Raw genomic sequence first — 26,675 nt, 5'->3', positions numbered from 1 at the left:
CATTTTCTAATCGTGAAATTACACCCGTTTCTTTTGGTTCGGCCTGTTTGAGACACGCAGAAGCCGAATGCTAGTAATGTGCCTTGCAGTAACACTGCTGCGTTACAAAAGACACGTGAACGCGGAGATGTTTTTTGCTCAGCATGCAATGGTACTTTTATTTGCCAACACGTGACGGACAATCCTCCAATCAAATGGCAAGGATCTGCTTGGGTGTTATATAATGTTAGTTGGTTCTAAAGCAAGTCACAGATAGAAGAATTAATGCAACAAACTGCTCAAGGAAAGTGATTTTAAATTTGAATTTGCATCAAAATTTCTTACACACTTTTTTCACTAATTACATGTGACAGTATAGAAGGATTTTGAACATTTAGCATAGAACCCACTTTAGTTAAATCATATTGTGAAAAACTACACTACTGATTTCTAAAAATTGATTTGAATGTTGAGTGATTGATTGATTGATTGCATGTATTTATTGAATGTAGTTGATACGTCAGCAGGAGCCAGAAAGCCTTCTTATTGCTCTTGTGCAACTCATCGATGACAACACTGTATCTCTACAAACGTGCATCAAACTGTTGAAGGTATGTATGGGTGAGGCTGTTGAACTTACTCAAATTTTGCAATTGAAGTCACAAATTTCAAATTTGTTGCTTTAGTTGTAATAATAATAATAATAATAATAATAATGGTAACCAGTTAAAAAAAAACTCTTTTCACACCCGAAGGGCGTCTCAAACATTATTACCCCTGGTCACTGGGCCTTTTAAGGCTCATTCCTTTAAACCATCTCAGCTCCCTGGGGAGTACACAGACTTGTGCAACAAATGCGCTACTCTTAAAAATAGTTAAGTGTCTTGCTCAGGGACACAGGTGTCACGACTGGGATTTGAACCCACACTCTGCTCAACAGGAGCACCAGAGCTTGAGTTCGGTGCTCTTATTCGCTCGGCCACGACACCCTACAACCCCACTGTTGTAACTGATTTTTTGTTGTTGAGGGTCCATACTTGGATAGTTTGTAGTTTGAATGCTTCATTAAGGGCAGAAAACGGTAGCAGTGAGTTCTTCAACAGCCATATAGAGCCGTCAGGGTCGGCGGCCAAGGTATTTATGAATGTTGGTTACTTCTTGTAATCTCTTCAGTGCTGGTTAGATATTGATTTAGAACTCCAGTATAACATTGTAAGAATGTAAGTGCACAAGTATTGCAATTGCCTCAACATCCATTTGAAGTCTAAATGTTTGTAATTATCACTTTCAGGCGTAACTGGCTTTTCCAAATTGAAGACTTGGCGCCGAACAAATAAAAAGTTATTGATGGTGACTTTTGAATTGACATAAAATGAAACCAATGTGTGTTGTAATAGTAGTATTGCTGTTTAATAATTTCCCAATATGATTATACTGTTTCTTAGGATGAGAAAGAACCATTGAGTTCAGCAGCAAATAGTCATTTGAAACGCTTCATGGAGGAGTTAGTGTTTACCAAGCATCGTCATGAAGTACTCCATGGAGCTACAGTAAGTCAAAACAAACATCATCTTAAAGACATTGGATACCTTTGGTAATTGTTAAAGACCAGCCTTTTCACTCAGTGTATCTCAACTTATGCACAAAATAACAAACCATCGAAAATTTGAACTCAATTTGTCGCCGAAGTTGCAAAAGAATAATGGAAGAAAAAACACCCTTGCCTCACAAGTTGTGTGCTTTCAGGTGCATGAATTCGAGACCTCAGCTGAGGTCTTGAATTCAATTCAAATATTTTAGTGAGAAATTCCTTTTTTTCTCAAAAACTACAGTACTTCAGAGTAAGCAGTTTCTCACAATGTTTTATACTATCTAAAGCTCTCCATTGCTTGTAACCAAGTAAGTTTTTATGCTAACAATTATATTGAGTAATTACCAATAGTGTCCAGTGCCTTTAAGATAGTGTAGGATGATTCTAATTATAAACTGCACCCCACATATTTTTTTCCTTATAGTTAAAGCTTCCTTGTTACACCTGCTTTGTTTCAAAGGTTAATAGAAGAATACCCTTAAGATGGACAAGGTTTATCTTTTTTAGAAAGTCATAAGACTCGATTGATGTCATGTAAAGTATATGAATTTATACCCTTTTTACGAGCAAGGTCTGGGGGGGGCGGGGCACATCTTTTTTTAAGGACAGTTTTGTTACTTTTGCCCTTCCCTGGACTGCCTATGCTTGTTATAATTGTATTGTTCAAAGAATTGAAATAAAATAATATAATCTTGCTTCATAGGAAAAACCATGCAGTCTGTGTTCTAAAATAGCTTGTTGAAAGCGGTAGTTTGTTATTGCCTGGCATAACAACTTATTCATTGAACTTCAATGTTGTCTCTCCACAATAACAAGCCACTGACCTTAGTTGCTCCATCCAGCTTTCTAACCCAGTATTGACCTTTTGCTTGGCTCTATGGTTTCCTTCTCTGCTTTTCACCTCTGTGGAGCCTCCTGGGGCCTTTCTCAACCCTTGTTTTAGGCTCAGGCTCCAGGCGCAGATGTTTGTGCAATATCCGCTGCTCCAAAATTGCAGGTTAAAGGCCGTGCAGCGTCCTGGAGCCTAAGACCCCTAGACTGCTGCCTTGTATGGGATTGGAATTCCAGTCCCAAGGATTTTCCCTGCTGGTCCCTTCATTTTGTTTCCTGGAAAATAATTCACTTATCTCTGCCTACTCTTCCTCAATGTTCCACGCATGATATTACTCCTACTTAAGTATAATTTTTATGCCCTTCAAAATAATTTTGTTTGATAGCCTTAAAATTCTAGCCTAAACTATGTGTTAAAAGTTATGAAATATTTGGAAATGTCATCAGAATTGACAATGGCCACTTTGTCTCAATAAAAATTTTGCATAGAGAATGAATCTGTTATCAAACATTCACTCCCAGTCTCATTCACATCCAAGACATGCTGTGTTCAGACAGACTCGTTTTCATCAAACACTGACTCTTGAAACCAAGATTAGATGACATTTTTAATATTCCCCTGTAAAATGTTTCAAGCATCTATAATTCTCTCTCAACTGTAGAAATCTCTTTCTCCTAAAGCGAGCAGAGTATACTGTTCGTAACGTTGAGACCACCCTGGCTCTTTTCAGAGCCAACAATCCAATAAAAGAGATTTACACATGGTTTACCCGCAAGTTGACTATTTATTTATAGTTTCTTCCTATTTATCCACACCATGCAAAGCTTCAAACAACACTTGTTTATTCTTCCTTTGAAATTCAGACTTATAGATATAGAACAGGCTTCCTATTATTCAGTGCATTCAGTTTAAAAAAACTCGCAATGGTCAGTGTCCTACATATCTCTCAGAACTCATTCAACAAAAAGTTCCTTCAACCCGGCTACGATCTTCCACATCCTCTCCCCTTCAATTGATACCTGGTCCTCATGTGAAAACACGCTACGGTGACAGAGCTTTCTCTGTTGCTGCTCCCAAATTATGGAACACTCTCCCTCCCAAAATTCAAAATGCTTCTTCCTTACAGACATTTAAAACTATGTTAAAAACTCACTTGTTCAAATCTTTGTAGTTACCCCTTTTTGCAGCTTGTTATTTTCTGTTTAAATTGTGTTTATTTCTCATGTTTATTTCTGCTTTTGTTTTGCTTAATTTGTTTAAATTTGTATCTTCGTATTTTGGTGCTGTTGCCCATGTTTACTATAGTCTTCAAGGACACCAGAACCATAGCGCTTAGAAAGGTAGTATTAATCGTGGTATAAATATATTACTTTGATTGTTATTACAATTAACAGAACTATTATTAGAACTAATTTCTTGTGTTATATAACAGGAGTTGTTGTTTGCTATTTACTTTGAGAGAATGGAGAAGGGAATGTCCAAAGGAGTTCCCTTGCGACACTCATCAAGACACACTCATATTGTAAGTACTGACAAATATACACTGTACATTTATGTCAATATCTATAGCGCCCAGGTCTGTCACACAGTGACGCTCATGGCACTTCAACATTATTACCCCTGGTCACTGGGCCTTAAATCATTCAAATAGTAGCGCACTAACTTCTAAGCTAATCAATCACAAGAACCATCTCTGCCCTCGCAGGTACCCTTTTACCCCTGGGTGGAGAAAAGCTTATGGTAAAGTGTCTCGCTCAAGGACACAAGTGTCACGACCGGGATTCGAACCCACACTCTGCTGAACAGAAACACCAGAGTTTGAGTTCGGTGCTCTTATCCGCTCGACCAAGTCACCCCAATGTAGTCATTCTGCTACGTTGATTATTTGACCAATTTATTTTGAGGCATTCCTTCAGGGATAGATACCCTTAGAACAATAATAAATCACTGTGGTCGTCATGGCCCTCTATTCCTGCAAGAGAATAAATTTGGTAAAACACAACTGATTTATCTGTTATAGTTTTCAGGTGGAGGTTGTTATGCTAAGAGGCCAGAGTGGTTAGACTTTCTTGCTCCTTTCCAAGGTAATCAATTTGACTGTATTCCGTAATATGATTGTAACTGAGAGAAGACGACATTTGAACAGTTGATATTATACAAACTAGAAATAAATTCACTTCCAATAATCAGTAGTTTATCATGAAAGCACTTGAATGTCAAAGCTTTGACATTCATGTGCTTTCTTTTTGACTCACCCTGTATAAGTAAGGGAATCAATGTGTGCTGAAGAGGTTTTCAACTAGTGGTTTAATCCCAACGAGGCCTGGTTCTTGATAATTTACCGAGACAAAGTCGAGGTAAATTATCAAGAACCAGGCCTCGGCGGGTTTAAACCATTAGTTGAAAACCGATTCAACACACTTTGATTCCCATTCATAAATACCTTTTCGATCAAAAACACCATAACTTTTTGGTCAAAAAGTAAAGTAAATGCAAAAAATATAATTGTTCAATGATTTCTTTAAACACAACACCCCTCCAGCTATGAAATGGTAGAGCCCTCCGCTGCCCTCGCGTAAACAACTCCTTATAAGGGAATGCTGTGGGCGTCGCGCGTATCGCGTGATGTGGCACAAATCGCATGATGTGGCACAACTGTTTCAGCCGTTGCTCTCGACTAATAGGAATGAAGAAACTGTCTTATAAGAACAGGTGCAAGGTCGCGTGTCACGCTTATGAATTAACACTTTTTACCGGTCATTAACAAAAGGTTTATGCACACCCACGTGACGCGCTCTCCACCAATAGGAGTAGAGAAACTGTCTGGGTTATTTATGAATGTGCCTTTAAGGGGCTTCTATTTGGTACCTTGTTCCTTAAACAAGCACATTTAGGGACAAATGTAGTTGGAAATGATTTTTTCCATCTTTTTATATAATAACATGAATAAGCCATTTGCGAGTTAGATTTGAATAATGTCTGGTACAATGACTCGCTTAGTTACGATGCAACGTTTACATTTGAATTCCTCAGACTATCGAGACAGTTGCTATGCCATGTGATTAGGGGCAAACTTTTTTTAAGTGTTGTAAGAGACGGTGAACACCCATACACAATTCTGGATGGATGTGTATGGCACAGGGTTTATTATTATTTGCTCATCCTGGAGGTTGCTATACAAAAGCTAGTCTTGGTTCAAGACTCTCCTGGATTTGTCACAAGCGGGCGCGCTATCACCCCCAACGTGCTATCAACCACGAACCGCTATCACCCAAGAACCGCTATCACAGGAGAGTCTTGGCACATTCGTTAAATCTCCCCCCAAAATCGGGGGGAAACATAATGCGCGTGCGTAGGTTTCCCGCAGAGCACGCCCCTTCATTTTGGGGGGAGATTTAACGAATGTGCCAAGACTCTCCTGTGATAGCGGTTCTCGGGTGATAGCGGTTCGTGGTTGATAGCGCGGTGGGGGGTGATAGCGCGCCCTCTTGTGACAAATCCAGGAGAGTCTTGAACCAAGACTATACAAAAGCTTGCTCCTAATCACATGGCGTAGCAACTGTCTCGATAGTCTGAGGAATTCAAATGTAAGGGATGCATTGTAACTAAGCAAGTCATTGTACCAGACATTATTCAGATTTAACTTGCAAATAGCTTGATGGTTTGTTTGTTGCTGATACTTCTGTCTACTCTTTGCCTGTGTTCCTGCTCTGGATTACTAGGAACGGAAGCTTTGACATTCAAATGCTTTCAGCAAGCACCTCTGGTTGTCCCAAGTATGCCTAGACGTGCTAGGAGTTATTCTGATCGCTCCCAGATACCAATCATTGGTAAATTTGGGGGAGGTCAAAGGTCAAGTGGAACTGACCAGTTACGACAGAGCACACTTGCAGCAGCAAAGGGTGATGGGAAAGAAGAAGATGTTGTTTGTCCATGCTGCTGTTGCAATGAGGATCTACTTGCTATTCAGGTAGGCATAGTATTTGCATATGGAAGCTTACTGGATCTATAGACCCCTTGCATAACACGAAACGTTACAAAGACGCTGAGCTCATGCGTACATTTTTACACACAAAAACAGCTATCGTCCAATCATTTGCCTCCTATGACCCAAGTGAGGGCACTTTTTGACCCAAGTGAGGGTGCTTATTGAGCGTGTGACGTCACAAGCGAGGGGTCTATTGGTAATTACTCAAAACAATTAGCATAAAAACTTCTTTGGTAATGCGTAATGGAGAACTGTTGATAGTATAAAACATTCTGAGAAACGGCTCCCTCTGAAGTAAGGTAGCTTTTGAGAAATAAGTTTCTCACTAAAATATTTGTATTGAATTTGAGACCCCAGCTGAGGTCTCAAATTCAAAGCATCTGAAAGCACACAACTTGTGCGACAAGGGTGTTTTTTCCCATTATTCTCATTATGGGGATATACCTAGAGAGAAGACTCATCTTTGATAGTTACCAAAGGTGTCAAGTTCCTTTACTCTTCTTATGGGATGCTTCTTCAGGTCCAAACCCCCTGTCATTCTATCATACATGGAGTATTAAAACAAATAATATCATGGGAGGTTTTTGATGTTGACAAATTTTGCACTGGTAATTTGCATGATTCATTGTAATTTTATCTGCAGTTAGATACTTGTATTTCTTCCCTACTCAACTCTTTGGTGCACAAGGCGTTTGCTAGAGACCACCAAACAGGTTCAAATTGGACTTTGATATCCGGTCATAACTTAAAAACTACAACACCCATATATATCGTCCTAATTCGGTTGGTTAGAGCGATTGTTGAGCTTTTGTTTGATGTGATGTTCAAAAGTGGTGCTACTGAAAAATTTGTTTTACCTGTTTTTCAAAAAGCTGTATCTTTTCATGCAAAAGCTTTCCAAAGTAAGTTTTTCACCACGGTTATCAACACCATTTGCAAATCTATAAAAACCTATTTCTGTGTGCTATTATGTGTTACAGAGTCTGATAACATCACACTGTGCCACTCCCACAATGGCCAGGCAAGTACAGCACTTGACTGGAATTGCTTTAAGTACTGCACCAACGCAACCAGGCTTGAAACAGTCTCTTCAATCACTACATATAGTGTGTTTAGCTGTACTGGACCCACCCGCTGCTATGGAGCTTCTGATTCAAGATCATCCGGGCATTGTACTGGATTATGCTCAAGACTCCTTTGGGAAAGATACTCTCAAGTAAGCACTTGCTAAAATGTACATGTTCTGGGGTGGATTTCACAAAGAGTTCAGACTAGTCTCATCTTGAGTTAGGTTGAGTTACTCATCCTAACTTGGGACTAGTCATACGTTTTTATATCTCCTAGGACTAGTCCTAAATCTTTGTGAAATCGACCCCTGACATCATGATGGGTGTCGTGGCCGAGCTGTTTAAGAGCATCGGAGTCAAGTGCTGGTGGTTTAGTCATCGAGAAGTCATCGAGATGTGGGTTCGAATCCCGGTCGTGACACTTGTGTCCTTGAGCAAGACATTTAACCATAAGCTTCTCTCCAATCAGGGGTATGAGAGCAGAGATGGTTTATGTGAATGAGTAGCTTGGAGCGCGGTAACTCGCAGCACCGGCTGTATGCTCCCCAGGGAGCCGAGTTGGTTTAAAGAATGAAATATGTGGCCAAGTGACCAGTCAGGAGCGCTTTGACACGCCCTTCTGCCTGTGATAAAACGCTTTATAAAAATCGATTATTGTTATTATTAGGCAGCATTAAGTAAGCACTTATTACATGTTCAGGTACATGTCACTTCAGCACCTTGCAAACTCAGCACCTTGCAAACTCAGCACCAACAAACTTGGCATCTAGCAAACTTGGCACCTTGCAAACTCGGCATCTAGCAAACTTGGCACATGCACAAATACAAATTTGGCACCTGTCGAAAACGGCCGGGACATTAAAGTAAAAACTTGGTATAAAAAATATGGGCGGGGGGGACCTTATACAAGATAGTTTATAAAATTAATTTAAAAAAAGGGAGGACAGCTTCATTTTTAGTTGCCAAAATTAGAAGAAAACTATGATGAAAAATACCACCATAGAAATACAACAATGACAGAAGGTTAAATTTTGGCATTCAAAATCGTTTAAAGCAGTCAACACATTGATTTCTCCAACAAATTTACAACAGTGGCAACGAAAACTAATGAAAGCTTGAATATGCCTTATTGCGTGGAGTCTGGAGCTTTCTACAAGCCTAGCAAGCGAAAGCGGCAAGGCACTGGACACATTTGGTAATACTTGTTGCAACACTTTGTGTCGTTTCCCAGATGCATATAAAAAGGCTTCAGCTGAAGTTTTTTATTACTTGAGTGAGAAATTAGCTTTTTTTTTAAACACTATGTTACTTCGGAGGGAGTCGTTTCTCACAATGTTGTATACTATCAATAGCTCTCCATTGCTAGCTACCACGAAAGTTTTTGTTCCAACAATTATTCTGAGTAATTACCAATAGTGTTTTTAATTAACAACAGATGGAAAGATCTTCTAAATATGTTATTGGAACGAGGAGCTGATTTAGATGCTAAAGGCAGCAATCAAACAGGAATAGCAACTAAAGGACACACTGATTACCTGCAAGTACTCACAGGTCAGAGACCAATGGTTCTTTCATTATTGGAACATTTTGTAAATGGCAACGTGGGGGGGGGGGTGTAAAGGCAACTCCTGTAGTCAACAATTTGTCAAATTTTCCATTACTGTCAGAGAAAAACCCCACCATCCTAGCGAGCTGTGCAATCAACTCCTTGCACTGATTTGGGCATCTTTGCATTGATCCCATTTGCTGTCAGTAAACCACTACTGGAATGACCATAAACAGTTTGAAACAACATGAACTACAAAAGATCACAGAAATAAAACAGGGAAAAACGGCTTGATCAAAACATAAATTGCGCACTACGTATTAACTGAAAGACTGAAAAATTACGTGACTTAATTTAAAGACACTGCAGCCAATTTCACAAATCTGTATGCAACTGCGTAAGTCCACTTGCGCAACGTTTATGGCGCAACTTGCGTGAACTTGTAAAATCGGCTGCTCGACACCTTCGTTAATTGTCAAAGACCAGTTTTCTCATTTAGTTTTTCTTTATGGTATTTCATCTGTAGGTGTTCTTGGCCATGCAAGTAACCTCCTGACCCCAGAAGAACTTCTCCAATGCTTGCCAAGTGAGGGCTCACTCTCATTTTTTTTGCCGTACCTTAGACAAAGTGGCTGTCGTCAAAATGCTAGGCTGTTACATCAACAGCTAGTTGATACACTTGCCTCCTAGGAAGTGTACACCATAAATGGTTAGGAAAATGTTTTAAAAGTAGAATATAATAATCAACAAAAATATGCTTCGAAAATGCGTGGTTTTCCTTTGACTTTGCAAACTAACACGGTCGGCCATTTTGTGGAGTCAAAATTTTGACTCCACAAAATCGCATGCCGTTCACAATGTAAAAGGAAAAACGCGCAATCTAAATGCATATTTGTGTGGATCATTATATTCTACTTTGTCTTTCTTTGTTTACTTAAAAATGTTTGCAGAACGCACGAATTGAATACATTTTCTAAGTAGCCAAATGTTGGTTTTGTGTATCACTATTGCCTACTGGAGCAAAATCTTACAGCCAGTCAATTGTCAGTTGTCATTCAGTTATTATGGATTGTTATAATGTACAGTTTGAAATTATTTCCATCTGAAATATTATCATTTTAAAGAAATTATAGCCCAAGCACTAGCCCACATTTATGATCCTATTGAGGGTCTTTACACATGACCTTTAAGGGGCACGAGTTGTTCTAAGAAAAGCGTTTGAAACCGTTTGTTATAAAATGCATTTGGTTAGAAAGACAGTTTAAAAGTAGAGTATAATGATCCACACAAATGCCTCAAAATTGCATAGTTTTCCTTGTAAAGTTTGCAAAGTATAAGGAAAACCACGCAATTTCAAGGCATATTATTTTGGATCATTTTATTCCACTTTTAAAACATTTTTCTATCCATAATGCATTTTATAACGAACAGTTTCAAATGCTTTCGAAGAATCTCATCCCTGAAGTGTAGATTCATAGATAGAATGTTTAAGCGGAGGGCGAGTACATTGAAAGCCACGAATCTACACTTTATATCTAATTTCGTTAACGTTGTCAAACGACGTTTGGTCACATTCTATAATTATTTTACAAAATATATAGGCATATTTTGGGGCTTGCTACATTTTCAAGTTCAATGTCATTTTGCTCGGCTAACAATAAATTGTGTTACTAATGTGATTTTTTTAAACTGGAAAATGTTTTTGTAAATTGAAAGATAACAATTTTCACCTGTGTTTTGTGGCACTTCATACTATCTTTCAGTTTGGAAAGACATTAATTTCCAAGTTGAACTATTTGCTTTAGTTTGTAATGATTTTAAGATTTGTCACGAACCTACGAATCTACAGTTAAGTGTAGACTCATAAAAATAATCTACACTTTCAACAATAGAGTGACGTCACAGAAATAGTTTAATAATAGAGCCTTAGAACTACAGTTTGCTATGTTGCAGCTCATGGTATTTAATCTTAGCCAGTAACTATTAAAAGACTGATGCCAAGTTTCTTCATTGACATCATATTTGACTGAGAAGTCCTCCCTGGTCAAGGTTATCTAGATTCTCACATTTTCTGCCATGAGTTTGTTTCATATTAGAGATTACGTTGAGAATACTCTAGGTTAAGTCATTTATATAAGTAAGCGCCATAAAAAGCTTTGCTTTATATTGACTTAACTGCAGAAGCATTTATACATTTTAAAACATTGTCGTAAAAAATAACTGCAATGAAGTTGAGGTAATAATACAAATAATAATAATGAAAACTTATGAAGGGCACAAATCCACAGAAGTGCTCATGGCGCTAAAATACAAACAATAGCATTAAATTAATATACAATAAAAAAATTAAAAAAAATTAAAATGTACACCTAAGTTGAGAGAAATCAGTTTCAATTAATGATTGGCTTTGATGAGCATTTCAAATGTGGATTTTTAATTTGATTAATTGACATACGTGTCGTAATGATAATGTATGCCTTTGTATATTTGCGGCAAGTGCAAGGTAGGAAACTTCTGTTTATTAAAAATACACTAGACACCTTTGGTAATTGTCAAAGACCAGTCTCCTCACTTGGTGTGTCTCAACATTATGCATAAAATAATAAACCCGTGAAAATCTGAACTCAATTGGTCGTCGATGTTGCAAGATTATAATGGAAGAAGAAAAAAAAACCTTGTCACACGAAGTTGTGTGCTTTCAGATGCTTGATTTCGACACCTCCAAATCTAAATCTGAGGTTTCGAAATCAAAATTCGTTGGAAATTACTTCTTTCTCGAAAAGTATGTTACTTCAGAAGAAGCCCTCACAATGTTTCATACTATCAACAGCTCTCCATTGCTTGTTACCAAGTCAGTTTTAATGGTATAAATTATTTTGAGTAATTACCACCTGTAATGAGCATTTCAAATGTGAATGTTTTAATTTTATTTATTGATATACGTTTTGTAATTATAAGAGTAGTACTATATATAATTTATGCCTTTGTATATTTGCGGCAATTGAAAGGTAAGAGATTGAAGGAAATTGAAATATTGTATTGTTACGCAAAATTGTTGCCTCTGTTTATTTAAAGTTTATTGATAACTAATTCATTGTTTTTACTCGCCATCTCCCATTGCGTTTAATCAAGGCGCATGCTGCACAACCGATGGCACGCTCATCACAACCCCAAATGTCACGGGCGAAAATAGACCAGCGCAAGCGGCGGATCTGGGGGCTGATATCATAGTTATCACCCGTACAGGAAAACCATGCTGTCTAATAAGTTGATTTTTTTTCGTAATGGGAGTTTTGGATTAACGGTGAAAATCGCTGTATTCTGACTGGACTAGGTACGATCCGGTCTCATTTTTAAAGACGAAAAGGTCAGATCGTAAACTTTGCTGAAATTCACTTAAAATGTTTTCATAGAATAGGGAAATCGAGTCATATGACTATGAAAAGATTTCAATTGTTTAAAAAAACATTCATTTTGAATACCCTTATCTAGCGCTATTCTGAGAGATTTGCGAAAAGCCCTGTTACGTAATCACTCTCGAAACGTCATCTCTGGGAGCTCCAATTTGTAAAGCCGCTTATACTTTAAACATTAATTACACTACTTTAATAAAGGTCATATTATTACTCAAATATGGTATGTCTGCAAGCTATGCTGCAACCGGATGAACTGATCCCTTTTTAATCATTCATCTTCTCTTTTCATCTTCTTACTCTTCTACGTTTACATCGAACATTTGTCTTCACTGTAAATAATTACACCCTGTTTTACTTTTTGCAACCACTTTACGAATTTTTGTCTTTACTGACAATAATTACACCTGTTACTTGAAAGAAAGGCCGGATCATGAACTGATCCTTTTTACTCGTGCGTCTTCTCTTTTCATATACATACTCTGTTACGTTTGCTACTTTTTGTAGCTATTACGAATTTTTGTCTTCACTGAAAATACATTAATTACACCGTGTAACTTGACTAACCGGATCAACTGATCCTTTTCATATACATAAGCTTTTCATATACATAAGCTTAACGTTTAAGCCCGCTTACAATGTTCGTTACATTTTGTACCGACATTTGTTAAATTTTCTTCAGGACGGGATTTTTGCCCGGTAATTTACGACACAAGGTGTCGTTGCCATGAAGCATCAGTACTGTGTTGACCGCCAGATACGAAAAACCAACCGATTTTGGAAACGTACACCTGATCTATGCAAATCAACGCTTTCAGGCTCAAGCTAGTACTGAACTCCCTGCTCAGCTACGGTAGCTGTTACTGTTGCCGATGATACTTTAGTAAACTGTAACGACTAAGAAAACACTAAATTAACAAAATTTTAACGTGCATATTGAAAGCATAGCAAGCGTGAAGTGTCTACCTTAAACCCTTACCCTGGGTACCGCACCCAGTCCTATTCAATGTTCCCGCCGAACCATTGAACCGTGTAACTCTTTACATAAAAAGTATAAATTAGCAGATTTATCCCCTACATGACTTTTCACATCTCTGGCCTGACTTGCGTTCTGAATGCAAATAAAATCAAAATACGGCCGTCTTTTTCATAATTTCTTAGCTCTGAAATTGAAAACACTGAGTGTAACGAGGTCTTAACTGCCTCAACTTACGTTCTATTGTAGAACCTCTGAAAACGTACTGCTATAATAGTACTGCGTTTCATGTTCTGAAGTCCCTCTTTCAGCAGAGGAAAATGACTAGATCTTGGCCAGGTCTGGTCACAACAAGTAAGATGATATCTGATCTGGGCCAGGTCTGGCCACACCAGGTCAGATGATGTCTGATCTGGGCCAGGTCTGGTCACAACAAGTCAGATGATATCTGATCTGGGCCAGGTCTGGCCACACCAGGTAAGATGTTGTCTGATCTGGGCCAGGTATGGCCACACAGTTCAGAATGATGTCTGTTCTTGTCCAGGTCTGGCCACACCAGGTAAGATATGTCTGATCTGGTCCAGGTCTGGCCACAACAAGTCAGATGATATCTGATCTGGGCCAGGTCTGGGCAGACCAGGTAAGATGATGTCTGATCTAGGCCAGGTATGGCCACATAGTTTAGAATGATGTCTGTTCTTGTCCAGGTCTGGCCACACCAGGTAAGATATGTCTGATCTGGTCCAGGTCTGGCCACAACAAGTCAGATGATATCTGATCTGGGCCAGGTCTGGCCACACCAGGTAAGATGATGTCTGATCTGGGCCAGGTCTGGCCACACCAGGTGAGATGGTGTCTGATCTGGGCAAGGTCTCGCCACACCATGCTGTACGATGCTTGATCTGGACCAGGTCTTGCCACACCAGGTCAGATGATATTGATCATGCATGATATGATGTTGTCGAATATGAATGCAGTTGTTTACCAAGAAATACTGTAGTAAAATTGTAGTATTTGGTGCACCAAACCTGAGTTGAGAGTTGATGTCAGCCCCATTTTCAATACTGAAGCAGAGTATGAAGCAGGGCATCAATCCGTATTGAAAGATGGGGGGGGGGGGCATAGCACTTACGGCGTTGGGTCTGGGGCCCGCTCTAGGGCCCCGGGATTTTTTTTAGGCTGTATAATATGCTGTCTGGTGCAATCTAGGGAGTTTTAGGGCTGATGTGCCCCCTCTCAGATGTTGAAATTGAATGCTTATTTCAAGCTATGATGCACCTATTTTTGCTATCATGGTTATTGTACCTAGAAAAACCTCAATTATAGCTTCGTATTTATGCATTATTATTATGCTCATCACCGGCATAGTCAAGGGTAAGGCACATCTGTTCAAAATGGAGCCTGCTATAAAGCTAAACGCGAAGCCTTTTACGGCTTGGGGTCTGGGCCCGCCTAAGGGCCCGGGAAAATTTTGCTGCTAGATGCTCTGTGGTGCATTCTTGGGCAAATAAGAGGCAAAAAGAATGGAATACATGTAGAACATAAATATTGGGTCGTGAGAATAAAAAGTAGTAATTACTGACAAAGTACTAGCAAAAGGTAAAAAAATAAACTTCCAAGCAGAAGTATTCAGTAGAAGCATGGAGGAAGGACGAAGCGAAGGAGCTCGAACGAAGGGACTTCAAAAGCCGAACCCGTGGTACCGCGGTCGTTTAATAACGACACCTCGTAAATACCACATACCCTATACAAACAATGGGCGACCTGGCGTTTGTGAGTTTGCGCGTGCGCATTTGGTTCTTCACTCAACCATGGTGTCGTATGTCGTATGGATATAATACAGAAAAACAACTTTTTTGAGACCTGATAAAATTTGTGTACACTTTCACCAAATCAAAAAACACAATTGAATACCAACCACCCTCGTGTGCTACTACCCAAATTTTGAACCACCGCTAGTGACAGAAATATGCAAAAAATGTGAAAAATAGTATGCTATGATATTTCCATGTAAACACCACAAACGGTAAATGAAAACGTGTGTATTCACAATTCTTGTCTCCAATGATTCAACTTTACACGAAGGCAACGGTGCAGAGTGGCGGTACCACACCTTAGTACAAAGAGATCTAATTGCGCTCACTAATCGGCCGTTCTGCAGGAGGTCTACTATCTTTTTCCACTGGTCAGACAGGGGCATTGTCAGGGTATTCTTTTGTTACTCTGCTGTTTTGTGGGTCGTTCGAACTCCTTCTCTTCCTTCCTCCGTGGTAGAAGCATCCTCTAAATTCCGTATGAATAAACTTATTCTTTTACTGCAAATTACTCACTTAATGCTTTGGAGTAAATACGTCTGATATCAAGCTGTCTGCCATGGCTGAATGGCTGTTAACAACAGGTTTACTTTGTATTACAATGCCCATTAACGTCTACGCTCCACAGACATGACCCCAACTTTGACCTTGTCTTCCGGTTACAATCGGACGTTGAAATTTCAAAAATTCATGTCTAAAGGACTGCGCAATCCGCCATTGGTTGTTCATAAAGATTGAACATGTGCAACACGTGTAGTGTCACGCTCCAGTGCTCATCCATGCAGTAGCTTCGTGTTCGATGCGTGTTCAAAATACATTTCAAAGGTTCATATTTGCTCAACCAATAATGAGCTATTTTGACAATCTATACATCATATAAAAGGGCTTTACATACACTCACTAAAATGGATATGTTGGTGACCCTCTCTTGACCTTTTTGACCTGTCTAAACCGGTATGACTGTAGAATGCTTTGAAAAGGCGTTAATTAATGGTATTTAGGCTGAAATGTAGACATTGATCACACATCGAGAAAACCGTTTCGTTTGATTTCTTTGAATTTTGATTCAAACACTGAGCCAACAATAGCTTAGTGTTTGTTTCTACAAACACTAAATTCGTAATTACATGAACGGTTCGGTAAACAAAACTCAAGAACGTCTTAACGGATTTGTTTACAATCTATCCCATCATCGAAACTGGCGTTCAATATTCAACAAACGTTGCAAAAATGTGACCCCAATTGACCCCAATTTTTGGTTCAAACCGGAAGATGAATAAATTTGAAAATCATATCTGAATAACTACTAATCATTTCATCAACATTTTTAAATCAGGGTGTAGGTCTGTTATGTAATCCTTCTCAAATGTTTGCCTAGAGATACCCATTTGATACCCATTTGATAACGATTAAAAACTACCAACAAAAAGAACCGCGTGTTGTGTATATTTCACAAAGCATTGTGGTTGGCTGTTCCGCTCCATTGATCTCAGACAGTTCATTGATCAGAAGTCCACAAGACCCGACTTGGCATGGGGCTAAAGCACAACTAAGACACACTAGTTCAGTGGTCTAATCCCAGCTAACACGTATACGTTGGACCAACGTCGGTAAACGTCGACAAAGTCGTCATCAAAAAACAAACGTTGAACAGACGTCGGGAAGGTCAGAGTCAGTTTTTAAACGTTGTTCGAACGTTGGTAAACAGTATGAAATACAACAGTTAGAATTACAAGATAGAGGCAACTTAACGTCGGCTAATATAGGTTGTGCCAACGTCGGGAAATGTTATGCAGTGGAACATGTCGTTTTTCAACGTTGGCTCAACGTAGTTATAATACGGACAACCTAACGTCTGCGTCCTTAGGTTGTGCCAACGTCGGAAACGTTGTGCAGTATAACAAGTCAATTTCCAACGTTGGTTCAACGTAGTTAAAATACGGGCAACCTAACGTCTGCATCCTTAGGTTATGCCAACGTCGGGAATTGTTGTGCCGTATAACATGTCAATATCCAACGTTGGCATAACGTAGTTATTATGTGGGCAACCTAACATCGGCGTCCTACGGTTGTGCCAACGTCAGAAAATGTTGTACAGTCCAAAGGGTCACTTTCCAACCAAGATAACATTCATACGTTGGGCCAACGTTGGCCCAACGTTGAAATAAATGCGAATTTGTGGGCGTGATTTAAAAGTGTGTATTCACAATACTAAAAACAAATTAATTGTTGAGTTTAAGAATTTCTAAGGCAAGTTTTTTTTTTTTGTGGATAATTTGTCTGTAAGCAAACATGTACATCAAAAATTAAATAAAAAATATTTGAATTTAGAAATAACAATTTTTTTCTGGAAAGTCTGTAGATTCTTGACTTTATTAATACAATGGTTGTTATTACATTTATTGTTGATTTTTATTAAATTTATGGTTGATTGGGTTATTACACTTATGGTTGATTTTTATTACATTTGTGGTTGATCGGTTTATTACATTTATGGTTGATTTTTATTACATTTATGGTTGATAATACATTTACGGTTGATTTTTATTACATTTATGGTTGATATTACATTTATGGTTGATTTTTATTACATTTATGGTTGATATTACATTTATGGTTGATTTTTATTACATTTATGGTTAATATTACATTTATGGTTGATTTTTATTACATTTATGGTTGATATTACATTTATGGTTGATTTTTATTACATTTATGGTTGATCGGTTTATTACATTATGATAGATTCTTATTACATTTATGGTTGATATTACATTTATGGTGGATATTACATTTATGGTTGATATTACATTTATGGTGGATATTACATTTATGGTTATTATTACATTTATGGGTGATTTTTATTACATTTATGATGGATATTACATTTATGGTTGATTTAATTACATTTATAGTTATTATTACATTTATGGTTGTTATTACATTTATGGTTGATATTACATTTATGGTGGATATTACATTTATGGTTATTATTACATTTATGGGTGATTTTTATTACATTTATGGTGGATATTACATTTATGGTTGATTTAATTACATTTATGGTTATTATTACATTTATGGTTGTTATTACATTTATGGGTGATTTTTATTACATTTATGGTGGATATTACATTTATGGTTTATATTACATTTATGGTTGTTATTACATTTATGGGTGATACATAGCTGGGATGGCAAGAGATCTGCTCTAGCAGTGGTAAGAGATCTGCTCCAGCAGAGCAAACCTTGAAGTTCGAAACCCACTCTTTTTATAAAACACATTGGGTTAAGGAGGTTAAGTTTCGATTAAAAAAATGAGATGCGACACCCTACATGTAATTTTTTTCTTTACACATCTTTTTCGAAAGAACCATTTACCTGAAGATACTCGTGTGTCTACGAGAGAACCAGGCAGACCGTGATAAGGTGGGGGTCAACGGATTTGGCTGAAATTTGGTTTGTAGGTGGGTCCTAGGTAGCCTTGAGGTTGTATACAATTTTAGGCAAATCCGACCTCCCCATCCGAAAAAAGAGCCAAAAATGTGTTTTTTAGAGAAAAATGGGCAATTTTGATGATCAAATGCATTCGCAGTAGAACGTTGAAACTTCAAGGGTCTTAATGTTGTATCCTGACCTCAACAATAAACTCAAAATTGGCGGACAAAATAATCAGTTTTGGCAATATTTGAGTCATCGTAGAGTCATTAGTGTAGGTCTTAGAGCAATGAAAATTGGATGAAAGAGATATATTACTAATGGTCTTTTGGAAGCATTAATACAATATTTGTCAGCAGTTTTTAGTATGAAATGGCGGACCCCTGTTTTTGCCTTAAAATGGCTATTTAGCCTTGTATTGTTCAAATTTGTACCCTTTGATTGCCTCGTGTTCTACAGCAATCCCGATTAATTGGACGTGAAACAAAACTTTTATTACCCTACAAGGCAGCCATTGGCGTCAATTCGTCTTAAAATGTGGGATGGGGAGATAATGGGAGTTATATCATTTACGCTGTGTGGTTCAGGGCCCGCTTTAGGGCCCCGGGTTACAATTTCAGGTTGTAATGCTTCTGGTGCAATATAGGCAGTTCCGATACAGACAGCTGCTTGCAAAGCATATTACATGTACCCATTTAAAGATTATTCAATTTTTTAATTATTTTTTATTCATTTAAACTAATTAATTAATTAATTACATGAACACAAAAATCAACTGATTTATTTGGTAAAACTATTAATTATTTGATTTAAAGTCTTAATTCACACAAGTACTTGCAGTCAATCTTAGTCTTTATATTTGTTTCATATTATGTTTGCATAACTTTTTTGTTTATTATTATTATTATTATTATTATGTTTTTTGGGTGAAATGGATAAAAGAAAGACTGACAGTGTCAATTAAAAAAACTGGGACACTTGTCAAAGGCAAATGTTATTGATCTTTGGACAAATTTAGTCAAGACATGAACGGTCCAGTTATTGAACCTACGGTACAGGCGTAGACAGCAAGGGTAACGTACTTGTTATCCAGCGGTAGGCATACATCAGTTAGGTTGAAAAAAGAAACTCCCAAGTTTCTGTCGCGATAAGATTTCTTAAATGAATGTTGGTCACTTCGTACCCAAGTCAAGTCATTGGATGACGTAACTTGTGCCCTGTTTTAATCTTTCCAGAAGTACAAGTATCACTCTTTTTTTCTTTAAATTGCGTTTTAGTTACGTATCCCTGCATTTTGGAACGGTTCATCTTTCGTCATTTTCAAGTGCGAAATAGGAAAGTCATTGCTCTTACGTCAAAGTTTGAAAAGTGATATTATAATAATTAATATTTGAACACTATACCAAGGTTGGTGAGGAACCTTTATTCTGATCGTCTTGCATGTCGTTGTTTTTAATTACCGGTACAAAACAGTTGTCGGTGTCATCATGAATGACATTAATGAACGACTACAAAGGCAGAGAGTGATTGACACACAATATAGAATGTCTTTTTCATTGTTTTATGTTTTGTGTTGCGCATACAGGCTCCTGCATATGATGCGCCATATAAATGTATGGTATTATTATTGTATAATCATGCACACGGCGGTGGCACCAAGTGACTTGGGTGCGAAGTGACATACATGTAGGAATGTGCCCCCCCTTTCTTGATTGACGCCCATGAAAGGACACAGGGTCTGGTCTTGCGCATCAATACTGGAACTTCATGATATATATTGTGTCCCCACCATTATATCACTGGGGGGGGGGGGCATTGATTGACGCCCATGGGCAGTATCTGCTTCCATGGTACTCAACATTCACATCATATGCGGCTACTTAGTTTCCAGTTTATGCAAATGGTGCAGTATGTTTGATGTGCATTAAAGATTATTATGCACTGTATTTTTCTCACACAGGTGGGAGGAACATTTGCTCGAAATTACAAATTATCTCGCAGCGAGACAAACAGGACACGTGGCGTATAGGTAGACCTTTCTTTTGCAACGTCACAGCCCGATGTTTTGCCAACCCAGGTTAGAAAACTATATGGGAAGCCATAAATGCGAATAAAAAACAGATCGCTACTATTTGAAACAATGTTAAAAGAAATATTCAAACATTGTGTCGATTGTGTTGAAAACAAAACAACTACTTAGGTATTTTATTAAATTGAAAGTTAAAGAAAATGTTGAATATGGTTAAAACACATGTCAATACGATTGAGTGTTTAACAAACATTTAGGCGTCCATGCCAACCAAGCCAACCAAGGCAGTTTGTTTATCAACAAAAGAAAGTTCGGGAAGAGGGGGCGGGGAGGGGGTGCGATTTGACGGTGCCCTCTTGTGGTACTTCTTGCCAAGAGGAAGGCATGCATCTGTACGTTCTGAATGGTCGATGTTCTATGGCCAAAATAGGTCTTCCATTCACCCACAATATGCGAAAAGTAACAGTTTTAGTTTTTCAGCAAATTTGTTCTGTGATGATAACAATCTATTCCAAATGTGAATTAAGGGATAGTAAAAATTGTACTCGAAACTACATGTAAAACTTTGTAATACGTCGTTCGTACCACGAACTGACCTAACTCGTTCAATTCACTGTTTTAAAAAACGTATTCGGAGAAAATCACGATTGAAGTTGCACTACTTTTAAACTGCTCTTTCGGAGTCTGCTTACCAACTTTATTGTATTATTTTATGACGGAAACAGAGCTGAATACTTTATTCATACAGAACTATCAATGTGTTTTCATCCCTAAAACTATTTTAATTAGTAATTAATTCCTAAACAGATAGGTCACTTTGTGAAAATGAAAATTTCATTTTTGCTTGCAGCGCGCTGTGTACAAACCAATGCGTAATAGAGACCTATCGAGATCCGTCACTTTGTGAAAATACTACGCTCCCCAGTTATAGGTCACTTCGTGGTAGGAACATTAATTTTCGCGTGCGCCATATAATCGCGCGCTGTAGCGCATAGTTTAACCATTGGTAAAGCGACGTATCTAGCATGGAGGACACAATTGCATCTGACACCGGCCGTTTCATATAATGCTTGACCAGCACTTGAAAGTAGAAATCAAATTTGTTCTTTTCGCTGATGACATGTCCCCTATACAGCTTGTCAATATTACAATGGTCGCTTAGAAACGCAACATGTTTTTGTGTTCTTTATTCGTCTTTGTCGAAAGAACCATAAACCCGAAGATACTTTTGTAGAAAAAGGGTATCGACGAGTTTTTCGACGGCCGTTTAAAGCCGGCAGGCCCCTTAGCGGCCGTGTGATAAAGGCCCGAGCCGAAGGCGACAACCTCGCACGGCAACGACCCTGCAAGGTTTTAAACGGACGTTTAAGAACGAGTCACTACTCTGTTATTCCCATTCATAAATACAGTTATTATAGACACTTCAACGATTGAAAACTCGAGGTTTGAAATATTTTTGCCCAAAACTGTGTGAAGAATCTGTTCGATGCGCGTGGGTCATGTGTACGCGCGAGCGCTTAGATTACGCGCTGTTACTTACTTTAGCCATGATTTGCGTTCCGCGTGATATTCTTGCGCGCCCGACACGCGGAAGCCAGCTTGTTATAAACAGCTCCAGCTGGTCATTATCAAAGGTTTAAACACCCCACGTGAGGTATTCTCCAACAATAGGAGTAGAGAAACTGTCTGGGGGTATTTATGAATATAATTAAGTTTAAAATGTGGTGCGCAACCCTGGTAGAGGGAATCCCCAAAACAATCACGTAGGGTCTGAACCACCAATCCACACGATTCAAGCTTTCGTCCCTAGATTTAAAGGTTACCGCTCGATAGTCCGAAGGTTCGATGGTCCGAAGGTTCAATAGTTCGAAGGTCCGTTAGTCCGAAGGTTCGTTAGTCCGAAGGTTCAATAGTTCGAAGGTCCGACAGTCCGAAGGTTCGAAAGTCCGAATGGCCTTTTAGTCCGAAAATAGGATAAGGTTAAATATTCCGAAGGTTCGGTAGTCCGAATTGACAATCAGGTTCGATAGTCCGAATCGACAATAAGGTTCGACAGTCCGAATTGACAATAAGGTTCGACAGTCCGAATCGACGATAAGGTTCGATAGTCCGAATTGACAATAAGGTTCATTATTCCGAATCGACAATAAGGTTCGATAGTCCGAATCGACAATACACACGCGCCATTGCCTGTGTAGAATTTATTTTGGTTCACCATGGACGCGGTAACGATTTCACGTTCGAAAGCTGACGCGCAGAAAATGCACACGGGAGATAGGCTTTGGACGCGCAAAATGTCACGTGCCGACGGCAACAAGTCACGTGACCACGGCAACGCACAGAAAGTGAACAGGGGTGGATTTCACAAAGAGTTAGGACTAGTCTTATCTCGAGTTAGGACCGGTTACTCGTCCTAACTTAGGACTATCCATGCAAATTGTATATCTCCTAGGACTAGTCCTAAGTTAGGACTAGTCCTAACTTTTTGTGAAATCGACCCCAGGGGAGATAGGCCAATGGCGGACCCATGCCAGAACCCGTGTATGTACGCGCGGCCGATCTAGTTATTTCAGTTATTTTAATTTATATCTATGAACAAAACGAACTTCTTATTTAAATTTCCCCACGGTGTGCGTCTTTCGAACCTTAATCGAACCTTATTATCGATTCGGACTATCGAACCTTATTGTCAGTTCGGACTATCGAACCTTATTGTCGATTCGGACTATCGAACCTTATTGTCAATTCGGACTATCGAACCTTGTCGTCGATTCGGACTATCGAACCTTATCGTCGATTCGGAATAATAAACCTTCGGACTGTTGAACCTCGTTTTTGTTTCGGACTATCGAACCTTCGGACCAACTAACCTTTTTAAAATTCGGACTACCGAACCTTCGGACCAGTAAACCTTCGGATCGATGAACCTTCGGACTAATGAACTTTCGGACTATCGCATCATATGTTCGGATTAACGAACCCTATTACATTTTCGGACTAATGAACCCCCTCTTATGGAAAATTTGCGCGTTCGGACTATCGAACCTTCGGACTATTGCACCTTCGGACTAACGGACCTTCGGACTATCGGGCGGACCCCGATTTAAACGGGGTGCGCTAAAAGTTAACATGCTAATTATTGCTTACCTTAGTTTGTATTGGTGAATTATTCATATTTTGAGCATTAGTAAGTGTTCCAACAGCCGGTGTGGATGTTTTGTATTGTCATTTATGAGCTAGCAACTATCAGCGCAACCTTTGACATTACAAACAATGCTAGCTCCCCATTTAATTGTTTACATCTGTTTTCTTCAATATAAAGGTAATAAAAAAACCTTATTATCTTAAGCTTCGCAAGCATATCAATCTGAAAAGTATAAATCAGTACTTATATTAAGTGGGATAATTATGTCTAACAGCAGTGCAAGATGAAATAGGTTTTCAGTACGCTTACGCGCGCACGTACAATATGTACAGTCATGTACATGTCCACCGGACGGTTTTTGCATAGCGCCGGACACGATTGCATATGCAAAAGTGTCCGGATCGGATAGTTTTGCATGGAGGACACAATTGCATTTGACACCGGCCGTTTCATATAATGCTTGACCAGCACTTAAAACAAGAAATCAAATTTGTTCTTTTCGCTGATGACATGTCCCCTATACAGCTTGTCAATATTACAATGGTCGCTTAAAAACGCAACATGTTTTTTGTGTTCTTTATTCGTCTTTGGTGAAAGAACCATAAACCCGAAGATACTTTTGTAGAAAAAGGGTATCGACGAGTTTTTCGACGGCCGTTTAAAGCCGGCAGGCCCCTCAGCGGCCGTGTGATAAAGGTCCGAGCCGAAGGCGAGTACTTCGCACGGCAACGACCCTGCAAGGTTTTAAACGGACGTTTAAGAACGAGTCACTACTCTGTTATTCCCATTCATAAATACAGTTATTATAGACACTTCAACGATTGAAAACTCGAGGTTTGAAATATTTTTGCCCAAAACTGTGTGAAGAATCTGTTCGATGCGCGTGGGTCATGTGTACGCTCGAGCGCTTAGATTACGCGCTGTTACTTACTATAACCATGATTTGCGTTCCGCGTGATATTCTTGCGCGCCCGACACGCGGAAGCCAGCTTGTTACAAACAGCTCCAGCTGGTCATTATCAAAGGTTTAAACACCCCACGTGAGGTACTCTCCAACAATAGGAGTAGAGAAACTGTCTGGGGGTATTTATTAATATAAGTTTAAAATGTGGTGCGCAACCCTGGTAGAGGGAAACCCCAAAACAATCACGTAGGGTCTGAACCACCAATCCACACGATGCGAGGATTCGTCCCTAGTTTTTTACTGGAGTCTACATCAGTAAAGGTCACATGATAGTCTCGTCTATAGTCGTCAGTATTTCAAAGGTTCATATTTCCTCAACCAATAGTAAGCTTTTTTTGACACTCTATACATCATATTTAAGGGCAACAGTCCGAACAACTCTTTGTTAATATATTGTTCGTTTTTTCTCGTTTTCCCCCTTTGGCTCTCGACGTCGACTGTGCGCAAGAAAAAGCTTACATTAGGTTGAAACTTTTCATGCATGTAGATAATAAACGGTAGATGGTACACAAGTTGTAACGTCACGATGACGTCATCAGTTGTTGAAATATACTAATCCAAAGTTTATTATTTCAAAAAAGCATATCTCAAGAAGTAAAGAAGCTATGCAAACAATCATAACTTATCGGAAAGGTCTTGCTAAGAATTCAAACGCTCCAAAGACATGACCCACTTTGACCCTGTCTTCCGGTTCAAATCGGACGTTGAAAATTCAAAAATTCATATCTAAAGGACTACGCAATCCACCATTGGGTGTGCATAAAGATTGTAATGCAACACGTGTATTGTCACGCCCTAATAAATGTAGCTCCGTGTTTAGTCTGCGTTCGAGGCGTTTTCAAAATACATTTCCCCTTTCAATTAGTTAGTCTCGTCTATAGTCGTCAGTATTTCAAAGGTTCATATTTCCTTAACCAATCACCTATTTTGACAATCTATACATCATATGAAAGGGCTTGACGTACTTCACTAGAAGGGATATGTTGGTGACCTTCTCTTGACATTTTGACCTGTCTAAACCGGTAGTGCCTGTAGAATGCTTTGAAAATGCGTTAATTAATTGTATTTAGGTTGAAATATAGATATTGATGCTTTACCGTATCACAAATCGAGAAAACCTTTTCGTTTGATGTCTTTGAATTTTGACGAGCTATTAACAACACTCTTTTCAGTGATTCAAACACTGAGCCAACAATAGCCGAACATCAGTGTTTGTTTCTACAAACACTAAATTCTAGTGTTTTATTTGTATCTATGTCTTCAAGGTGAAATTATGTATAACACTTCTAGTCATTGAATATTTTTCCAAATTAAGCTGTCCATATCTGTGTTTTGATTGGTCAACCGAGGTGACCTCATCAGGCCAATCAAAACAAACCCAGCTATTGTAGCTTTTAGTCAATGCGTTTATTCAATGATATCATTGTAACCAATGGAATCACTGGATCTGAAAAGCAGGTGCCTGTCTTTATCCTTGCGGATAAAGACAGGAGCAAAGTCTAAGGGGGTGGGGGTGGGGGGGGGGTTGAAACATCTTAATATCTTTAAAAGGGCGCTATTCGAAAAAAGTTTGAGGAGGGGATGGTGGAAGGAGTTGAAACCGTTTTATACCCTAGGCCCTATGTGGGCCGTGCCACCAGCGAGTTACAGGGCCCAATTTCAAATGGCCAAATTTTTTTTTACAAGCGTTACACAACACATGGGACCAACGGCTTTACGTCCCATCCGAAGGACGAAGCACTGGTTAAGTGTCTTGCTTAATGACACAAGTATCACGGCTGGGATTCGAACCCATACTCTGCTGATCAGAAACACCAGAGTTTGAATTCGGTGCTCTTAACCGCTCGGCCACGACACTTCCACTGTACTCGGATGACCGTGGTCTCCCGTTCC

The 26,675-nt window shown here is 38.9% G+C and overlaps 1 protein-coding gene across 2 annotated transcripts in view; it reads left to right on the top strand.

Moving 5' to 3' along the window:
* Nucleotides 1–12,214, top strand: part of LOC139950696 (BLOC-2 complex member HPS3-like) — a 37,291-nt gene extending 25,077 nt beyond the window's left edge. For both annotated transcript variants that reach the window (XM_071949490.1, XM_071949489.1), the window contains exons 17-24: nt 492–590; nt 1,425–1,529; nt 3,835–3,924; nt 4,423–4,486; nt 6,125–6,372; nt 7,371–7,606; nt 8,893–9,008; nt 9,530–12,214. In XM_071949490.1, the coding sequence (XP_071805591.1) occupies nt 492–590; nt 1,425–1,529; nt 3,835–3,924; nt 4,423–4,486; nt 6,125–6,372; nt 7,371–7,606; nt 8,893–9,008; nt 9,530–9,693 (1,122 nt within the window). In that variant the 3' untranslated portion in view covers nt 9,694–12,214. The remainder of the gene's footprint in view (nt 1–491; nt 591–1,424; nt 1,530–3,834; nt 3,925–4,422; nt 4,487–6,124; nt 6,373–7,370; nt 7,607–8,892; nt 9,009–9,529) is intronic.
* The last annotated feature ends 14,461 nt before the right edge of the window (nt 12,215–26,675 follow it).

Source organism: Asterias amurensis, chromosome 18 (genome assembly GCF_032118995.1).
Source record: "Asterias amurensis chromosome 18, ASM3211899v1".
Classification (NCBI taxonomy): Eukaryota; Metazoa; Echinodermata; class Asteroidea; order Forcipulatida; family Asteriidae; genus Asterias; species Asterias amurensis.
This window is presented reverse-complemented; position numbering and strand designations above follow the sequence as displayed.